Source organism: Aquarana catesbeiana, linkage group LG04 (genome assembly GCF_042186555.1).
Source record: "Aquarana catesbeiana isolate 2022-GZ linkage group LG04, ASM4218655v1, whole genome shotgun sequence".
In the NCBI taxonomy this organism is placed as follows: domain Eukaryota; kingdom Metazoa; phylum Chordata; class Amphibia; order Anura; family Ranidae; genus Aquarana; species Aquarana catesbeiana.
The window spans coordinates 616,507,328-616,527,901 of record NC_133327.1 but is presented as its reverse complement, the minus strand read 5'-3'; the positions used below and the strand labels follow the sequence as shown (position 1 = coordinate 616,527,901).

Here is a 20,574-nt window from a genome sequence, read left to right as displayed (position 1 = left end):
AGAGAAGAGCATACATTTAGATCTTAATAGTTGTGTTAATTTTTGTTTAACATTATTTTCTCTCTTCTCATTTGTCAGTTCCAGGACACACGAGAGCTGCTTCCAGCTTCCTTCTTTAATCAGGACAAACTCTCAAAGTTGGAGGCTTGCAGACAGCGTGACGCTACAATGAGCTATAGGCTGGCAGTGGGGAAATATGTTGTTGTTCCGTATACAACAGAGAGAGAAAAGGAGCCTTCATTTCTGCTTCAGATATTTCTAAGGAGCAAAGACGCTGCAATGTAAATATAACAATAGTTAAAGCCTAATTCTAGTTATTTTTTTCAGCTTTAGGTAGAGTGGATGAAGACATGTGTTGGGCTGCACTGTGCCGGTGTCAAGAAACCACTGAGCACTAATTTGTCCCCTATTATGGGCTCCAGATGGCCATCTTGATGAGAGTAGGCATCTGATATTGAATGTCGAAATTATGTGAGATTTGGATGGCCAGCTTGACGTGGAAGTGCCTAAATAATGGTTTCTGCGTCATTCGACGTGACCGAAGTGTAGGAGTAGATCAGGGTCAGAGACCTACTTGCTAGGGTGAGAGTAGGAGCAGTGTTAGGGAGAGGAGGGAAAGAGTAGGTTTCCCTTATAGGTTGTCTCTCCTGCTATCTTCTTGGAACTCTCTCTTTCTGGCACCCAAAAAAACTACAAGGAATTTGGGGATCTCAGGGCGACCCAGTAGTCTGGATATCTCCTCCACTGAAAGTGCTCCTCATCCATTCTGTGGTTTGTAAGCTCAAATTCTATTGCTAAAAAAAAAGTGCCTTGGTGGTAGACATTACCTTTGTGTTTAAAGAAGTAAGTAAGGCCTCATTGCACACTGTGGGGTTGATTTACTAAAGACAAATTAATTGTGCACTTTGAAAAGTGCAGTTGCACTCTGCAAGATCAGTTGCTACACCGCAGTTGTCAGTTAAAGCAATGCAGCGCCGTATCGCAAAAAATGGCCTGCTCATTAAGGGGGTAAAACCTTCCCAGGCTAAAGTGGTTAAGAATCTATCGCTATTGCAGTGACAACTTCTTAAAGGGTTTCGGTCAGTTCTCTGTTTAGGAAACTGATGGTAATTAGGACCAACTGAACAGGCGTACAGAGGTATGGCAGTATTTAGAGCGGGACCTGCCTCTGCTGGGAAGCTTTTTGTATGTGACTGTTTCCCGCACAGCACTGTATCCCTGGCTTTATTTAGCCATCAGTCGGGAGATTACACACCCGAAAGCTAAATGTAAACAATAGTGCAGGTATACAGTGATCTCATTACCTGAATTTGGGTGTCCCCTTACTAAAATAAAAGGTTTTTAAAAGCTGCACTACACGGTCTTGTACTGTTGTACATGCTAATCTCCTGGAGCTAAAAGCCTAGTGTGCATGTAGCCTAAAAGTGAAGATAACTGCCCCCCCCCATTTACTGACCCTAATGCCCGTACACATGATCGGATTTTCCGACAACAAATGTTGGATGTGAGCTTGTTGGCTGAAAGTCAGACTGTGTGTATGCTCCATTGAACATTTGTTGTCGGACTTTCCGACAACAAATGTTGGCTAGCAGGTTCTCAAATGTTCCCCCAACAAATTTTGTTGTCGGACTTTCCGATCATGTGTACACAAGCCCGTTGGACAAAAGTCCACGCATGCTCAGAATCAATGCTCACCAAACACAACATTAGCAGAAGGAGCCCAAAGGGGGGTGCATGACTATTGAACTTCCTTTTTATCGGCTCACCGTACGTCTTGTACGTCACTACGTTCGTAATTGTTGCCCAACATTTGTGTGACCGTGTGTATGCAAGACAAGTTTGAGCCAACAACCTTCGAACAAAAATCCACAGTTTTGTTGTCGGAAAGTCCGATCGTGTGTACAGGGCATTACACTAACCCCTCTAATCGAATCCCTCATTCTAAATTGACCTCTTCTGCAGTATAATCACCTTCTTTGGCACCAGAATTAGCTACATCATATCCGCAGGTGTCCTGTGCTGCAGACTGCCTGTTCCTTGTGCTGAGAGCTACTTATCCATGCCAAGGCATAGACCTAATTCCAACCCCCATGCTGCCAATGCTCAACTCTAGAGATAGGTCAGATGGACACCAAGTACTGGAGGTGGCGTTCTGAAGGTGAAGTGCCTATACCTTGGATATTTTTTTTAAAAAGTGACATTGTTGCTAAGAGGGAGACTGAGCTGTTTTAATAAAGGAATGACTTTCCATCTATTACCACCTGCTATTACCCACAATCATTATACATTCCAAGTTTACTTTAACAAAAAAAAATGATGGGAAGCCGTTATTGCTGCAACACTCTGCAAACTTTTTTCTTTTGTTAATTCTGAATCCTTTTTTTTTCCCTTCTTTTTTTAATCTTCCCGTTTCAGTGAGCTGAGCTCAGTAGAAAGCATAAAGGTATGTATGAGCTCATTACTGTGTAATTGTAATACCCTGCTGGCATTTACCTCAATAAGTAAAAGATTGCAATTATATTTTATTTGAGATTCTCTGAGAATGATAAATAATTCATTGTCGGCAAACATTCTCCAGCATCATCAAAGAGAACTGCAGAAGTCATTTGTAACGAATGCAGGAAGAGAGAAATTGCGGAAGATTTCAGTAAAATACGCGCCAAGTTAATGAGAGGTTATAGGACATCTCTACAACTTTATTTTATATTTTCGCAGAGAAGGAGCCCACATACACAATGCGACTCTTAAAAATTTTGAACTCTCAATGCACATTATGTTCTAACAATTCTGGATGAGTGGAAAATTTCAGCAAACTTGATTTTGTGCCCAAATTACTGTTTTGTTGAAATTCACAAATTGTGTCTTAAAAAAGAAAATCAATCACCTTTTAAAGCTAGGAACAAAAGATGTGAATAAAAAAAAAGGTTATTGTTTTTTTTTATAATAATGAAATACCCGAGAAATAAAGGAAAAACACATATACATTGTGTACTGTTTTCAGAAAATTAAGACCCTTTTTTACACTTTTTTTCTTAGCATCATCAAATAAAATTAAAAACTCCCTTTAAGCCTAGGTTCACATTGATGCCATTTGGCATGCAATTTGACATGTCAAATCGCATGCCAAATCGGCGGCTGTCCGAAACGGTCCAATGCTGACACAATGGCATTGTCTGAATCAGTCCAATGCCGGCACTATGGCACCGTCCGAATCGGTCCAATGCTGACACAATGGCATTGTCTGAATGGGTCCAAGTCGCACCAATTCCTAAAAGTCGTTGCTGTACTACTTTTGATGACTTCAGGGTTTGATTTGTATAGACATCTGTGCAGGAACCCGATGTCTCTGAAATCGCTCCCGAAGTCAGACTGACATGCGGGTATGAAATCAACTTGCACTATGTCAATCTCGCTGTCAGGGTGAACCTAGGCTTAAACAAAAAGAAAAAACTCCCAGAGGCCTTTCAAAGCCCATTGTCGCCTTAAAAACCACCTTAAATAAACTTGACTTGTCTTCTCTACAGACTGTAATGATTTTTGATTTGGCAAAATTTCACCAAAATTTTAAAGTGATACTTATTAATTTAACTGGTCTATACTAAAAACTTACTACAGGCATACCCCACTTTTAAGTACACAATGGGGTTTATTTACTAAAGTTGGAAAGTTCAATATCAGGCTCACTTCTGCATAGAAACCAATGAGCTTCTAACCCCAGCTTGTTCAATTAAGCTTTGGTAATAAAACCTGGAAGCTCATTGGTTTCTATGCAGAAGTGAGCCTGATTTTGCACTTTCCAGCTTTAGTAAATAAACCCCATTGTGTACTTAAAAGTGGGTTATGCCTGTAATGTCTTCAATGTCTTCTGGAAATGGCCTAGGTGTGAGTGGAGCCTAAACAGATTGGCCTCCCTCAACTCTGTTTTAAAAGCTGCAATGCAGCTTACACACCTTTCTAATCATCATCATGCCACTTTCTGGATTACTTCTTCAATATCCCCAGGGCAAACATGAAAATCATAGTGAAAATTATAGGCATAAGCTCTTAGAAATAGCACTTTTTTGGGGGGTGTAGGTAGATTTCAATGCAAGAACTTTGACACCTAAAAAACAAAGTAAACGGTTTTTCCTAGTGTCTCTGTTGTGGACTTTAAAGTTTTTAGCAGGTCTCTAGTCAATTCAGTATTGCAAAGTAGGAGTTTGATTTGATACAAAAAAAAAAAAAAAAAAAACAGATTTTGCTGCAATACTGCTGTTCAGTCCAGAGCTATCCCTTACAGTACTGCTTTTCCACTAGATGTCTTCAGTCTTCAAGTTTGAATGGCAGCCAGCATCATTTAACCCATTTCCTGTGATCCTAGGCTGTCAAGAACTGGCATCCAGCCTGTGAATGGACAGTGACAGGAAAAGTAGCACAGTGATGCACTCATCTCACTCTGATTTCTGATCTTTGTCAGAAAATGCTCCCTGTCAACGCATAAACTGATCAGCAACCTGTGCTGCTTCTCCTTCCCTTAAAGCATATCATGATGGATTCATGACTATAGGACTGCATTAATCTATGTCTTTTTTTATCCACCTGGAGTTTAACTTTAGCACCAGTACAGCTTTGAAATTGTGCTACTTCAGTGCAATTTCAAAGCCGCACATCCGTGGCGATTTGCAGAAGTCTATGCAAATCTAAATTAAACCTGTAAAAAGTAGTGTAGGAACCTTTTTCCTAATCGCTTTGACATGAGTCGTGGTGATATATATGGTTTTATTGCCAGTAATGGGGTTGCAACTTGTCATGAGATATGGAACTGTCAAATCGCATGACAAGACGCACCGGTGTGAACGGGAGCTTAAAGCAGAGATCAATTTACCTTTCCTTCAATGACCCCCATCCCTCACCGGCGATAACATCTTCTGCTGGGCATCTACATTGGTTGGAACGGGATGACATCGGTCCTGCGCATATACAGGAGTCAGTCATCCCGACGCGCGGGGACCTTGCTGCGGGTGTAAGTTGAGCTGTACATGGCAGTTCCGTTTACATGCTGGAGATAAACACTTTAAAACTCACCAATAATGAGAGAAAAATAATTATTATTGCTAAATTTATTCTGAATATGCAAATTGCCTGGCTGCCTTTGGCTTCAATACTTTCTATGTCACTGACCTGGAGCAAGCATGCAGATTGGATCCCCAGAATAAAATTAGAACTCCTGAATGTCATACTCGTTCCAGGTCAGTGACAGCTCAGTTGTGCAAAAGTCAGTACACATTTTTCTTGTTCATTTTATGGTTTAAAAATACCTTTCACAATTGTTCTAACCCCTTTATATTTATCTCAGAAACCCGAACCTCATCCATGTGAAAATGTCATCAGGCACTCTGCCAATAAGGTAACAATTATGTTCTGTATATTTTCCAAACATTGCACTGTATACACGGCCAGATGCACAGTTAGGAGCCGCAGGCCTGAGTTTATAGGCAGCAAAGAGGCAATTTTTATTAGACATGTGCAATTAGTTTCAAATTAGTTTTTTAACGAATTTCGACAAATTTGTTCATTTGGAAATATCCAAATGAACAAAAACCCATTTAACGAATTTTTCCAAATATTCGTAAATTTGAATATTTGAAAATTCATAAATTCGTAAATTCCAAAAATTTGTAAATTTGTATATTTGAAGATTCATAAATTATTAAATTCTTAAATCCGAAAATTTGAAAATCTGAATTAATAACTAATAATCACTTAACTATTACTAACTATTAAATTATAGGTATTGGAATTTTTTTTCAAAGTTGGCTGTTAGTCAACATAACAAATAAGAATTTATCTGAAGTTACAAATTATCCGAAATAACGAATGCCGTATCTAAACTAATGGAATGTAACAAATTAATAATAATAAATAACAATAATAATAAAAAAACATTTTATTATTATTATTTATTATTAATTCATTCAGTTCTATTTGTTTAGATATGGCATTCGTTATTTCGGATAATTTGTAACTTTGGATAAATTTGTATTCATTACGTCCACTAACAGACAAATTTGAAAGGAAATTCCAATACCTATAATTTAATAGTTAGTTATTATTAGTTAGTTAGTTATTCTTTCAAATTTTTGGATTTTCTTTCTTATTTCCAAATTTTCGAATTTATGAATTTGAGAATTGCGACCAAAACGAATGACCTGAGAAAGGAAAAAACAAAACAAAAAACAAATGAAGCGAAAACTAAAATGAATGATTTTTTTTGGCAGTGCACATGTCTAGTTTTTATACTGTACAGATAGCAGCCCATTGCAAGAACAAAATGTGGTCATAAAATATAAGCTCATATTTAATTTTTTAGAGATACAATACTACAACAACTCCTCAATGGATTACTAGATGGTTACTTATAGGGTTGCACCGATACCTGTTTTTTTACCGGCGAGTACAAGTAGCCAATACCGAGTACCGATACTCTGCATTGAGATTTGCGTCAATACAAAAAAATTGGCGTAAATCACACTGCAAAGAATCACATGCAATTTGAACAAGAATGTAGTGTGATTCCTGTCTGAATTGTATGCGATTTCCCTCACTGCTCCTGTGTGTGTATAGAAAGGGAAAGGCGATATCTAGTGCTCAGTTTATTAAAAATGTTAGCACTCACAGTACATGTCTGGCCAAATGCAAAATCTTCATCGTTGTCCCGGTCCCACTGATGATAGAAAATCACGGCCGCTGGTGGTGTTCACAGGGCTAGAGGAGAAGTTCCAGGACCCTGTGGGTATAGGGCGGAAGTGATGTCAGCTTGGGGGCAGACCGCCTCTACATCTCCTCCAGCCCTGTGAGCACCTCCAGCGGCTGTCGTTTGCTATCATCAGTGAGACCGGGACACCTATGAAGATTTTGCATTTAGCCAGATACTATGTATGTATGTACTGTGAGTTCTAACATTTTTAATAAACTGGCCACCAGATGGAGCATTTCCCTTTCTATACACACACACACACATACACAGGAGCGGTGGGGGAAATTGCATGCAATTTGGATAGGAATCGCACCGCATTCATGTTCAAATCACATGTGATTCCTTGCAGTGCAGTTTGTGCCCATTAATTTTGTATTGAAGCAAATCGCAAAGTATCGGTTTCGGTATTGGGAGCATTTGATACTCACGCAAATGCTTGGTATCGGTGCATCCCTAGTTACTTGCATATATGATACCTGCATCCTTCTTTTAAAATTCCAAATAGATTCCTTCATACAATAAAATGGAACATTAGTTGAGTCTCAGGATATTAATAGGCAAAAAGGTTGCTAAAACTGAGAGGCGTAACTAGAACTTTCAGGGCACTGGAGCAAGAAACCATGAAGCATTTAGCTGATCACCTGGGCCTTTCCATCAGTCCCGGACAGTGGTGGCTGGTGAGTTCTTTTGGGGTTGCACGATCTGCCTCCTGATTTGCAGGGAGGAACTTTAGTGTGATAATAGTGAAAATTAATTCGCTATCGTCACACAACAGGGTAATATCAGAGCGAAATGCTCTGCGCCCCGAGGCCACCCTTTTTTGAAGCCTATTAGAGCCTCTGCCTCCAATCAGGTGCTTAAAAAAAACACCAACCCCGCATTGGAAGCCATAGTCCGGGGCTTTGATATGTAGATCAGGGGGCTAGACGCATGGATAGGGGAGGCGGCGCCCATGCACCCTCTATGGAGGGGCCACCACTGGTCCCAGGGCCCTTTCCATTGGTCCCGGAGCCCTTTCCTCTGGTTCCAGGGACCTTCACTTTGAGCCCTGGGCCCTGCCCTCCGAGCTCAGGGCTCTTCCCACTGATCCGGAGGCCCTTTACTCCACCCTTTATTTTCTACAATGCAAGCAAGTCACAAGGAAGTCACAAGGAAATCGCAAGCGAGTTGTACTGCTTTGGGGTCACAGCAGTGTGAACCAACCCCATGTTCTGCAGTAGGCTTTCTTCCTGCTTTGTTGGGGCCCCTCCATGGTGGCGACCTTTGCAGCCCCCCCTCCCGCAAATACAACTCCTAGTTCCGCCACTGATAAAACCCATTTGATAAATTTTAATTCAAATAATTAAAATACCTTTGAGTTTAAAAAAAAAAATATTTTCACACATAGGATTGATGGGTTATACATCAGGAGAGGTCAGTTCCTCTGTTATTGAGCAGTATTAGCCTGATACACATATACATGTTTTCCATAAGTCATACATGAGTCATACAGAATTCCACTAACTGAATATAAATAGTTTAATATGACATTCTAAATATGGCTTTCTGACACAATTCTTGGAGTAAAGTCCAACTCTTCAGGGAAAGATGAGAATGAGTGAGGATAAAGATCTCTAAGCAGGAAGTATAATTTTATTTCAATGTATATATTTGTAGCCCAGTCCACAGCACTGGCAGTGGAGGAGCAGCTCCAAAGAAGAGAAGGAGGATAATTATATTACAGGGCTGTGAGAATCCCACACACCACTCAGGGAACACAGAGGAAGGGGTGTGAACCTCTATGAATGCTGGGAGGTACTGAGGCTTGTGGGGGATTGTAGTCCCTGTGCAGACAGAGCTTGTGGTTTCAGATTAGTGGTGGAACTATATATCCCAGGATCACCACCAGAGCTCTGTGGGAGTAAAAGAGGAAGCACTGTTCCCGGGCTCAGGATTATGTGAGGATATTGTGGGGGACAGACCATGTGGCAGGCTGCAATCAGTGCATTTACCACTGCACCAAGAATGAAGAGAAATGGAACAGCAGACTTCACCTGGTACATGCGAACATTACTGTTGCAGTCTGGGGTCACTGCCTGATTGTTGAAGAGAGCCCCGCTGCAACTAGCTTTGCTGAGTCACCAACGGAGGATGGAAGAAGACCAGCTATTGCCACAGAAGTGAGAGGCCGCTGGCCGAACCCCACTACACCCTATTAAAGAGTAACAGTAATGCTTGCTTGAGATGCGGTGCAGGTGCCTATTTCCGGGTTAGGAGAAACTTGAGTGCTCCAACATCGGATCTGGGCCCCATTGTGTTGTTCAGCAGAGAAAGGGTTTAATACAGACTGTTATTGTAACAGTCTCTTAGGCAAGACAACCCCAAGTATGGAGTTTGGGGCCGTTCCCTATGCCACTGGCTTATTACTAACTGTACACCCTGTTTGTTATTTTTTATATATGTCTTTAAGGGGTTGTTGCCAATTTCATTACTTTGGTTACCGCATATATTGTTACATTAAATATCCCCTCTTCAGTCTGGGTGTGTCGAGGAGCGTGGTGCTGCTGGTAGAGTCGCAGGTTCTGGGAACAGGGGACCTGAGGAAACAGTGGCTCTTTTGGGGGTAAGCACTACATATAAAACATATTTTTACTTTTAAGCATATACATAAATAATATAAATAATATAATATAAATAATAATAAATGTTTAAATATTACACTGCTTAGCACTGTAGGAAACATTCAGTGTGTAAAAAAAAAAACATCACCGCGACTACAGTTTCACTATGGTGACACTGGGACTCTGGTGTGGCTAGTGATCAGGAACACTGGCTGGTTGCTCTGTTGACACTGTATGCCAGTGCAGCCAGTCAGTTGATTACTAGCCTTACCAATCCCAGTGTCATCATACTAGTGCAGCCAGTTACAGTGTCCCTGATCACCACCACACCAGTTACAGTGTCACCAGACCAGTGTAATCCATCAACAGTGTTCATAATCACAGTCACACTAGTTTTAGTATCATCAAAACAGTGTAAGTCATCAACATTGTTCCTGATCACCTCCAAACCAGTCCTAGTATCACCAGACTAGTGTAAGCCAGAAAAGTGTTCCTGATCCCTCCCACACCAGGCCCAGTGTCACCAGACCAGTGTAAGTCAGCAACAGTGTTCCTGATCACCACCATACCAGTCTTATTTTCCCTAGACAGATAAAAGCCAGAACAGTGTTCCTGAATGCCACCATCCCAGTCCCAGTGTCACCAGACCAATGCAGCCAGTATTCCTGATCGCCACCAGACAAGTTCCAATTTTACCAGACCAGTGTAAGTCAGCAACAGTGTTCCTGATTGCTCCATCAACAGTGTTTCTGATTGTTGCCACACCAGTGACAATGTCACCAGACCAGTGCACCTAGCAACAATGTTCCTGAACACTAGCCCCACCTATGCCAGTGTCACTAGAGCCAATGCAACAAACAACAATGTTCCTGTTCACTGCCACATCAGTGCAGTGTTGCCTCTGCCTGCTACCTGTGCTTACTCTGGCCTATTTATTGAGCGTGTTTCTGCCTGCCGCCTGGATCAATTCTTTGCCTGTTTATTTACCATGTCTCTGTCTACCACATAAACTGACCCATCTGCACATCCCACTGACTATGTTCTTGTGAGACACCAGTCGTTGAGGACAACTGCACTCCTGGAACCAAAGAAATCATTTGTTCACCTTTTGTTCAGACCCCCATACTTCCTGACCAGTGAACATGGCATTCCTGGGGATATCTATGTAACATTAGACTAGACTGTACTAGTTATTATTAAAGCTGTGTAGGCTGAAACGCATCAACTGACTGTACCTGTGTACTGTACACTGTGGTTTCCTGAAAAAAAAAAGCAATATTGTAGAGCAACAGCAGTTCGTGCGGATCATCTTTATGGACCAGTAGACTAAGCTTACTTGGCTTATAGGAACAGGGACTGCTACAGGTGAGTCTACGCTAAACTATATTCCCTGACCCTTCGTGCACAGGAGACCATTGTGGTACACTGTTTATGATACAATTTGGGTTTATTTTTGGGATACACAGTCCACTACATAATGAGTCCAAACACTGAAAAAGTCTCACCAATGTGTTGTCCCCATACTCGGAGGAGTAGCAAACTGTGTTTATAGGAAATTTTTTAAGTACTGTATACCCAGTCTGTGTATGAGAAATATCTTTATCTTGAGATTTCTTTCCATTTTTGTTCTGCATTTTCCAAAAACATGTGGCAGAAAAATGAAAGGCTCATCATGACTCAACTGCATTCCTGGGCCTCCAAACATCTGATCAGTAGTTCGGGAAATAGGATGCCTAATTTTTGCCCTTTGAAAGCTTGAGGGTGCTCCTTGGATTTTGGGCCCCTCTATGCATCTAGGCTTCTAACAAAAGTCTTATGTATTTGGTATCCCCATACTCAGAAAGAGGAGCAGAATGTGTTTTGGGGTGTAATTTTAATTATGCTCATCTCATGTGTGAGAAATATATTAATAATTGAAAGCTGTGTGTAAAAAAAATATATATTATCATTCTTTATTTTACAAAAACTTGTGGCAAAAATATGATCTTCAGAATATTTACTGGGGTTGAGTTACTAAATTTGGAGAGTGCAAAATCTGGTGCGGCTGTGCATGGTAGCCAATCAGCTTTTAACTTCGGCTTGTTTAATTAAGCTTTGACAAATAATCCTGGAAGCTGAGGTTTCTTTACAAAACTACACCAGGTTTTGCACTCCGAAGCTTTAGTAAATCAACCCTACTATGTCACTAATGCCTCGTTTCCACTGAGCGGATCGGTTCGGTTTGGTTCGGTACGGTACGCTATTTTGGGTGTTTCCATTATGAAAGCAGCCCATACAACCGAACCGTACCGCTCCATTCAGGGTCCTGCTTCAGATGTGGGGCCATAGAAAATGGAACGGTTCTGTTAGGGCGGAGCTACGATACATTCCACTGATTGGCTGACAGAAAACCCTCTGCTGTGCTATGCTGAGGCATTTTTTCTAAATCCTATATGGCCCCTTGTGGTCCCACTTGCAGTGGAAACGCTCACCAGAATAGACCATTCTAGGCCATTAAAACTGTACCGACCCGAACCAATCCGCTCAGTGGAAACAAGGCATAATTAAATATGTTGGAGGATCTACTTTGCAAAATGGGGCCATTTTGTTGGTGTTTCTCCTGTCCTGGCAATTCAATGTCTTTGATTCACGCCATTCATTGTGTAAAACTGTGTTGCTAGGTGTGATTGGTCAGTGATCACGTGGTACAGACAGTGCCAATCACAGCCCATCTATACCATGTGATTAGCTGTGACCAATTACAGCTAACCACAATAGTAAACACTGAATTAATACATTTTATTCAGTAAAATTGTTTGCTCATACCAGTGAAATCCACTGGTATAAGCAAGCAGAAACAACTTTAAAAAAAATTATAATTACTTTCTTTGTACATACTGTCACCAGTGTCCCTGATCACTGCCACATCAGTTATATGATGAAAGTATGTAAAACTATTTTTTTTTAAGATTCTTGATTTTCCCAAAAATTGGGACAAAAAATTACAACTTCAAAAAACTTGCCATGCCACTTACTAAATACTTTGGACTGTCTACTTTCCAAAAAGAGGTCATTTGGGGAATATTTGTACTGTCCTGACGTTTTCGGGCCTCAAGAATTGAGATAGGCTGCCAGTGCATCATGATTAATTTTTAGATATACAGTATATACCATAGTTTTGGATTCTATAACTTTCCTCCTTCTATTTTTGTCTCAGGAACATGAAACTTACAAAAGTGTCTTCAAGCTTTACGCCACCAAGGTATGAGATTCTTTTTCATCCATTGCAATACATATTGATCAAGCAGAAAAAAAAAATTGAAACCGCACTTGTGGAACCTGTGTGTAAATAATTTTGTAGCTGAGAGCATGCTATGGGATATTAATATAGCTAACAAATATAGTATACCAAAAATGTGCCATGCTGAATTGTTCATATATATATATATATATATATATATATATATATATATATATATATATATATTACACCCCTCACATTTTTATAAATATTTTATTATATCTTTCCATGTGACAACACTGAAGAAACTTTGCCACTTTGCTACAATGTAAAGTAGTGAGTGTACAGCTTGTATAGAAGTGTAAAATTACTGTCCCCTCAAAATAACTCACCACACATCCATTAATGTCTAAACCGCTGCCAACAAAAGTGAGTACACCCCTAAGTGAAAATGTTCAAATTGTGCCCAATTAGCCATGTTCCCTCCCTGGTGCCATGTGACTCGTTAGTGTTACAAGGTCTAAGGTGTGAATGGGGAGCAGGTGTGTTAAATTTGGTGTTAACGCTCTTACTCTCTCATACTGGCCACTGGAAGTTCATCATGGTACCTCATGGCAAAGAACTCTCTGAGAATCTGAAAAAAATAATTGTTGCTCTACATAAAGATGGCCTAGGCTATAAGAAGATTGCCAAGACCCTGAAACTGAGCTGCAGCATGGTAGCCAAGACCATTCAACGGTTTAACAGGACAAATGCCACTCAGAACAAGCCTCGCCATGGTTGACCAAAGAAGTTGAGTGCACGTGCTCAGGGTCATATCCAGAGGTTGACTTTGGGAAATAGACATATGAGTGCTGCCAGTATTGCTGCAGAGGTTGAAGGGGTGGGGGATCAGCCTGTCAGTGCTCAGACCATACGCCGCACACTGCATCAAATTGGTCTGCATGGCTGTCATCCCAGAAGGAAGCCTCTTCTAAAGATGATGCACAAGAAAGCCTGCAAACAGTTTGCTGAAGACAAGCAGACTAAGGACATGGATTACTGGAACCATGTCCTGTGGTCTGATGAGACCAAGATAAACTTATTTGGTTCAGATGGTGTCAAGCGTGTGTGGAGGCAACCAGGTGAGGAGTACAAAGACAAGTGTGTCTTGCCTACAGACAAGCATGGTGGTGGGATTGTCATGGTCTGGGGCTGCATGAGTGCTGCAGGCACTGGGGGGCGACAGTTCATTGAGGGAACCGTGAATGCCAACATGTACTGTGACATACTGAAGCAGAGCATGATCCCCTCCCTGTGGAAACGGCCACAGGGCAGTATTCCAACATGATAATGACCCCAAACACACCTCCAAGATGACCACTGCCTTGCTAAAGAAGCTGAGGGTAAAGGTGATGGACTGGCCAAGCATGTCTCCAGACCTAAACCCTATTGAGCATCTGTGGGGCATCCTCAAACGGAAGGTGGAGGAGCGCAAGGGCTCTAATACCTACCAACTCCTTGATGCCATCATGGAGGAGTGGAACAGGACTCCAGTGGCAACCTCTGAAGCTCTAGTGAACTCCATGCCATGCCAGTGCTGGAACATAATGGTGGCCACACAAAATATTGACACTTTGGTCCCAATTTGGACATTTTCACTTAGGGGTGTACTCACTTTTGTTGCCAGCGGTTTAGACATTAATGGCTGTGTATTGAGTTAATTTTGTGGGGACAGCAAATTTACACTGTTATACAAGCTGTACACTCACTACTTTACATTGTAGCAAAGTGACATGTCTTCATGGGCTTGTATCATGTTTATTTCTACATAGATGATTTTTTTATTACTTTTGTCAATGTCTTTGTACTGTATGTATTTATATTTAATAAAATTGATTATATTGTTATTTTGACTATGCTTTCTCAGGTTTGTTGTGCCTCTAAAGTCCGCCCAGGGTGTCCTTGTTAACCCCTTTTTTTTCTTTTTATGACATGCAATTTATTCAGATGTGGCTATAGGAGTGTCCCTTTTTTTCTATTTTGTCCATGTCTTCAGTGTTGTCACATGAAAAGATATAATAAAATATTTACAAAAATATGAGGGGTGTACTCACTTTTGTGAGATACTGTATATATCTCAAACAACATAAAATCAGTGAAATAAAATAACTGTAAAAAGATGAAAAGAAAAACTAAACAAAAGTCCACATACCGTGAGTACTTTCCAAAACTGTGGCATGTACAAAATCTGTACAAACATTAATCAGCCAACATAATTATCCATAAAAACATTTTAAAAAATTGAAAAAACATCAGAGCAAATACATATTTAAAATATCTCTATCAATATAATAAAAATAAAAAAACTAAATAAAGTAATATAAATAAAATGTAAAATAAAAAGCAAAATATCATATAGAAGGGGTGGAGAGTACCAGAATTTTTTTTAATAGGTATCATAAGCCACATTGAAAAGAAAGGGGGTTAACTGTTGTTAATAAACACATTAACCTCCCTGGCGGTATGATTATTTCAGATTTTAGGTGCTGAAAGCGGTACCATTATTTTGCACAGAAATTTGGCGTTTTATATTGTAGGCCTGTAATTCTTAGGAATAGTTCACTTAAATCTGTCCAAACAAGAGTCTAGTAGACATCCCGGGTATGATAAAGTTTGAAAAACGAAATAAAAAATTATAATATAATAAATAACTATAAATAATTAAAACACATAATAATATAATAATAATAAAAATTATATAATAATGTAATCAAATCAAAAACACTGAAATTTGCTCAGTTCCAGAATTTTAGCTTTTATTACTTTTAGTGTTTGATGACGGATCTCCCCACAAATCACTATCGCTCAATTCTGCAAGTGATTAAAATTTTTTATTATCGCTTTTTTCTAGCTGGTCTAAAACCACTTTTGATGTAAAGAGACAGTTTTGGTTGCTATGGACAATCTCCAGTTTCCAGGCAGAAAGAACAGTTTTATATATATAAAACTGCATGCAGGACACTGGGCAGACCACTAGGGACAAAGGGGATGTGTAGTTATTTGATACAGTACTGTAATCTGTAAGATTACAGTATGCTGTATCTATACTGTGTGTTTCACTTTTGAATTTACCGCCGAAGTCCGTCCCCGTGCGTCGCAACGCTCGCAGGGAACGGAGCTCGGCACTGTAAATCGAGCGAGACACAGCGGCTCGCCGATCACAGCGGGGAGACATCGCAGGATCCAGGGGACAAGGTAAGTAATCTCTTCCTGGATCCTGCGATGCAAGCCCCAGTCTGGCTCGGGGATACCGCTTTTGGTATGTAAAATCCACCCCGAGCCAGACTCGGGAATACCGCCAGGGGGGTTAACATGCTACTCAACGTTCAGACCATGAGGAGAGTATGTTTTTAAAAAATAAATCCACTTAGTCTCTAGTTGAGATACTTCTACCTTAGAAGCACTCCTCCTCCAATGTGGGACACATTTATATATCTCTAGACAAATAGTACCAGAGGGATCCTTATTATGTACTGCAGCATAATGTTTGGTGATGCTATGCCCTTTGAACCCCCTCCTTATATCCCCAATGTGTTCGTCCAGGTGAACATTCAGTGCCCATGTGGTCCTACCTACATATTGGAGACCAGGGCCGCTGATAAGGGGGTACCAATGGGCCTCCTGTAGTGGGCCCGGCCCCGTCACTTTAACAAGGGGGGTCCAGGCACCTGCTGTAATGTCTTATTGCAGCCACCGTTCCTCTTCTGCTCCCCCTGCAGTGCTGCTAGTTTCTCTTCCTCTTTCTCCCTCTGGCTGCTCTGCAAGGGGGATTCGTCCTAGCACATGTGCTCCTTCCACTTTTTGTCCGGACTCCTCATTTGCCCCTTTCCCCTGCAGCACTTCCAGCTTCCATTCTCTCCTCTCCCGCTGGCAGCTACTGCAGGGACAAAGGGAGATGTTTCAGGATAGAGAATGGGGGAAAAAGCTGGTAAATATGTAATTTACTGGTCCCTTAATTTCTTGAATGAACACAGTGAGCGATCGGAACTAATCACTCCTGTTCCCATTCATCACAGAAGCATAGTAAACTGTGTTTACTATGCTTCCATCTGTGAATGAGCAGGAAGCCTCAGAGCGCTTCCTATTCATTCATCTGTGCAACTGAGGCTGCAAAGATAGGGACTGATAAATCCATGTCCTTAGTCACTTTCAGCCAGGAAGGGGAGGGTCCTGTCAGGTAGGCTGTACGGGCCCCGTGAATTCTAACAGCAGCCCTGTTTATAATACATGTGCTTCTACTATTGAGGCTCTCAAAAATGTATAGTGTTAGGACTGCGGATACGAATGAGGTGCCTTGTCGCAGCTTATGCTTGTATTTGCGGATCTGGGAATTTTCTTTGGTTTTGTTTTACATGCGTTGCCCTTCCATGTGCTCCTAGCCGCTGAGGCCAGTTATAGGTGGGGGCAGTGTCCTTTTGTAGATTTGAACACTGTCTGTTCTAATAATGTTTTCTGCATTGTATGTGAACGTGTCCCCTGTCTTTGGAGACAGACTCACTTTAAAATGAAAACACTATCCCCTTAGGAGCCGCTGGATTTTTGGGTTCTCCCTCACATGCACAGCCAGGCAACAGGAATTTTCTGCCGTTCACTCAATAGTCAAAAAGCAGTCCAGCGTGCTTTGTTTTGTTTTTGGTTTATTAGGGGATGAACTAGGATAGGAATGGAAAAGTATGGGATGCCCAGAACTGTAGCTTGAATGCAACTTGAGGACTTGAAACTGTCTCTGGCTACCAAAAATCACAAGGCTGTCAAATGGACCAGCTCAACTTGTACAGAAAGGTCTCCAAAGACTAAATACAGGTGCTCTATTTTCTTAGAAAATGCTAAGGCACCTAGCTGCTCTTAAAGTTCCCCAAGCAAGAGGTGTAGGGTAGCTGCACTGGCTTTAACAGCTCTAAGCTGTCCCATGTTAAAAAGCTAGCTGGGTATTGAACCTGCTGCTTATCCTCTATAGACTCTGGGGTGTAGTGGTTGAAGTTACTCACTCAATCCCTTAGGTGAATCTTGCAGCACATATAAACTGCTGAACAGGCCTCCTGCTGGACAGGTCCCAATGGCTCCCAGGATGGTTTCGGCTAACCCTAGCTGAGGCTGAAAGGGTGTGAGGCTTCAGCTGCTGCTCTGGTCTCTATCTCTCCCTATCTTTCTCTGGCTCCTTCCACTGCCTAGAGGCAAAGCCCCTCCAGGCAACTGGACCCTGGACTCTGCCCCCCTCATAGCCAGGCTCCAGAGTATTTATGGTCCATCTCTCCACCTTCTGGGCCATCCTCACCTAGGGATTGGAGGCCTAATCTCTGCTCCTCCGCCCTCTTAGTTCTAGAACCTTCCAGCAGTTCCAGAAGCCAGGGGGAGGTACCATAGACTCAGCCCTTAGAGCTCTGCCAGCTAACTCTAAACAAATTGACCCTGGCTCCCCTGCCTACAGAGAAGCCCAACTACATTTTCCTACACTGTACACAGGGGGTGCTACAGTAGCTTACAGTCTGCCCAAAGGACTGCTCCAAACAATCTCAAAAGAAATATGAAACATTGTAAAAATATATTTATTCTAGGTGTGCTGTGTCAATGGGAACACATAAACACGGTGAGTTTTTTCTCAAATTTGACTGCAAACATGGTGGAAATACACTTTCAGATCCAGATAGCAGATTTTTCTATCTTGCATGAGAGGTATTCTTTTTTTGATAACTATAATGACATGTTTAAACTGTAATTCAGCTTTCATATTTTGTTTAATATAAAACAGGGGGTTATAATGAAATCCTGGAGTTTACAGAAATGTCTAAATGAAGTCTTTATAAAAGGTGAGTCCGTTTCAGGTAAATCTGCTGGTGAGATTTGTACTGTAAAGAGATTCTGTCACAAAGCAAACACATGGGTGTCCTGGCTGTAATAGAAGATAGAAAAAGAGAAAGAAAGAAATAGGGAGAGAGAAAGAAAGAGAAGGAGAGCGAGAAAGAGGGGAAGCAAAGAACAGAGAGAGGAAGGGGGAGAGAGAAAGGAGAGGGAGCAAGGGAAAGGGAGAGAGAGGCAGGAGAGGGAAAGAGAGAGGAACTGAGGGAAAGGGAGGAGAGAGGGAGGAAGAGAGGGAGAAAGAGAAGGAGGAGAGGTAAAGACAAAATAGAGAGGAAAGGGAGAGACAGAGGAGAAAGAAAGCACAGAGGAGAGATAATGGGAGAGCGGGAGAGAGGCAGGAGAGGTTAGAGATGGAGGCAAGGAAATGAGGGAGAGGAAGATAAGGATAAGCAGGATGAGAAAATATTTTACAAATATTGTATGAATACAAGAGCCATGTGTTTTTTTTTAATCTTGATGTGCTTCACATATTTATTCCAGATCTGTGCAGTAATCCAGTGTAAACTTTTCCCCTGTGCAGGAGCCTCCTGTAATAAAGACCGGTCACTGCAGCTCTCTCTCCTTGTGCGGGGTGACTGGTCTTGTCTCCGCCCCCTCCTGTAGTTTTCTGCAGACAGCCTGTAATGGGTGGACCCGTTGAAACCCACCCACCCCTCTGCTCTCTGCAAAGGCTATGTACAGCACTGTGATGATGTAACTGCTAATGCAATAACAGGGTTTGTAAAGGTATTTGGTGCACACAGAGTGGATTTATATCCTTTGCTGTCATTTCAGAGTTCAGTCATTCATCCACTATTCAAAAATTCATGTACATTCATTTTGTGCGAATGTTATTAAACCTTAATATTGTACTTATTTACTATACTCCTCATCTCCATATATTTGTAGAATTGTCAAATCCAAATGGATTCAAATTCACAATTGATGGCAGCCGTGGATTGCTGGCATCGATGGATGTATCCTTTACTTAATGATTTCTCTTTCTTACCAGCACAGGCAGGGGACAAAGGATTGTCTCTGCCTTCATCCAGCTAGCACCTAGAAAAGCATACCAGGAGCTCAACCTGGCTAAGTTGATGTTTCCCTTAACACTCTCCAGCATGCCGGCAGAGGTATACTGGAGCTGGAGAATTTCTGTCGCTTGTGGAGATACCTTACCCAGTTTAAGGTAAAAGAGATGTATCAAATTTTATCTAAGCCCTGGCATTTAAAAAAATGAAATAGTTTACCTACTAGTGTACTTGGATTTCCTGTTCAGGACCAGAAGATTGCATGCCGATGTACAAAAAAAAAAAAAAAAAAAAAAAAAAGCATACAGCCTGTACTGTGTCTAATATATGGCATCATGGAAATTGCAGTTTAAAAGGTGCGGACACTGGACATTTCTTGGGCAGATGCAGTGTTAAGTGCATGGTATATAAGTAAGTTCAGTGGGATTGTAGACACCAGGCTAATCACTTAAAACATGCAATAAAAAAGACACAATAATACATCAGAACTGGATGAAATATAGACTGAAGCCTTATTTATTGGTTTTATAATAAATTAAAAATAAACATGTCAAACAACAGGAATTATACATTTATTAAGCAAATCTATCTACTGTACTGTACAGCTCAGCCACTGGGGCCGCCGTATAATTTATCTTTAAAATTATTATTAACCACTTGCCGACCGCCGCACGCCGATGTACGTCCAAAGTTTGCCGGCGGATATCGTTTTTATGGCAGCAGCTAGCTGCCATAACCCTGGTATCCCCGTTTTCGTGCGGCAGTCCGCTTTCAGATAAAATTGGTCTCTGCAGCGGATACGCTGCGAGATCACTTTTATCGGTGGCGGGAGAGGGCCCCCCTCCCGCCGAGATCCGGTGCCCTCCGCCGCTTACTGGAGCTGCTGGTAGTGGCGGAGGCAATCGCGTCTGTCTCCCTACTGTGCCTGGAGACGAGCGAGGCTAAGATGGCGCCCACTCGTCTCCATGACACTGCTGGGCGGAAGCAACGTCAAAACGTCACTTCTGCCCATACGTCTTAAAGACACATTTTTTTCAATGTCATTTTTTTAAATGACTTTTTTTTTGTTGCATTTTAGTGTAAATATGAGATCTGAGGTCTTTTTAA

The 20,574-nt window shown here is 41.4% G+C and overlaps 1 protein-coding gene across 1 annotated transcript in view; it reads left to right on the top strand.

Moving 5' to 3' along the window:
- Window positions 1-20,574, top strand: part of LOC141140787 (calpain-13-like) — a 124,840-nt gene that overhangs the window by 86,732 nt on the left and 17,534 nt on the right. The window contains exons 15-22 of the mRNA XM_073628285.1: window positions 79-281; window positions 2,416-2,443; window positions 5,336-5,386; window positions 9,252-9,338; window positions 12,533-12,577; window positions 18,348-18,405; window positions 19,346-19,413; window positions 19,557-19,625. Coding sequence (XP_073484386.1) covers window positions 79-281; window positions 2,416-2,443; window positions 5,336-5,386; window positions 9,252-9,338; window positions 12,533-12,577; window positions 18,348-18,405; window positions 19,346-19,413; window positions 19,557-19,625 — 609 coding nt within the window. The remainder of the gene's footprint in view (window positions 1-78; window positions 282-2,415; window positions 2,444-5,335; window positions 5,387-9,251; window positions 9,339-12,532; window positions 12,578-18,347; window positions 18,406-19,345; window positions 19,414-19,556; window positions 19,626-20,574) is intronic.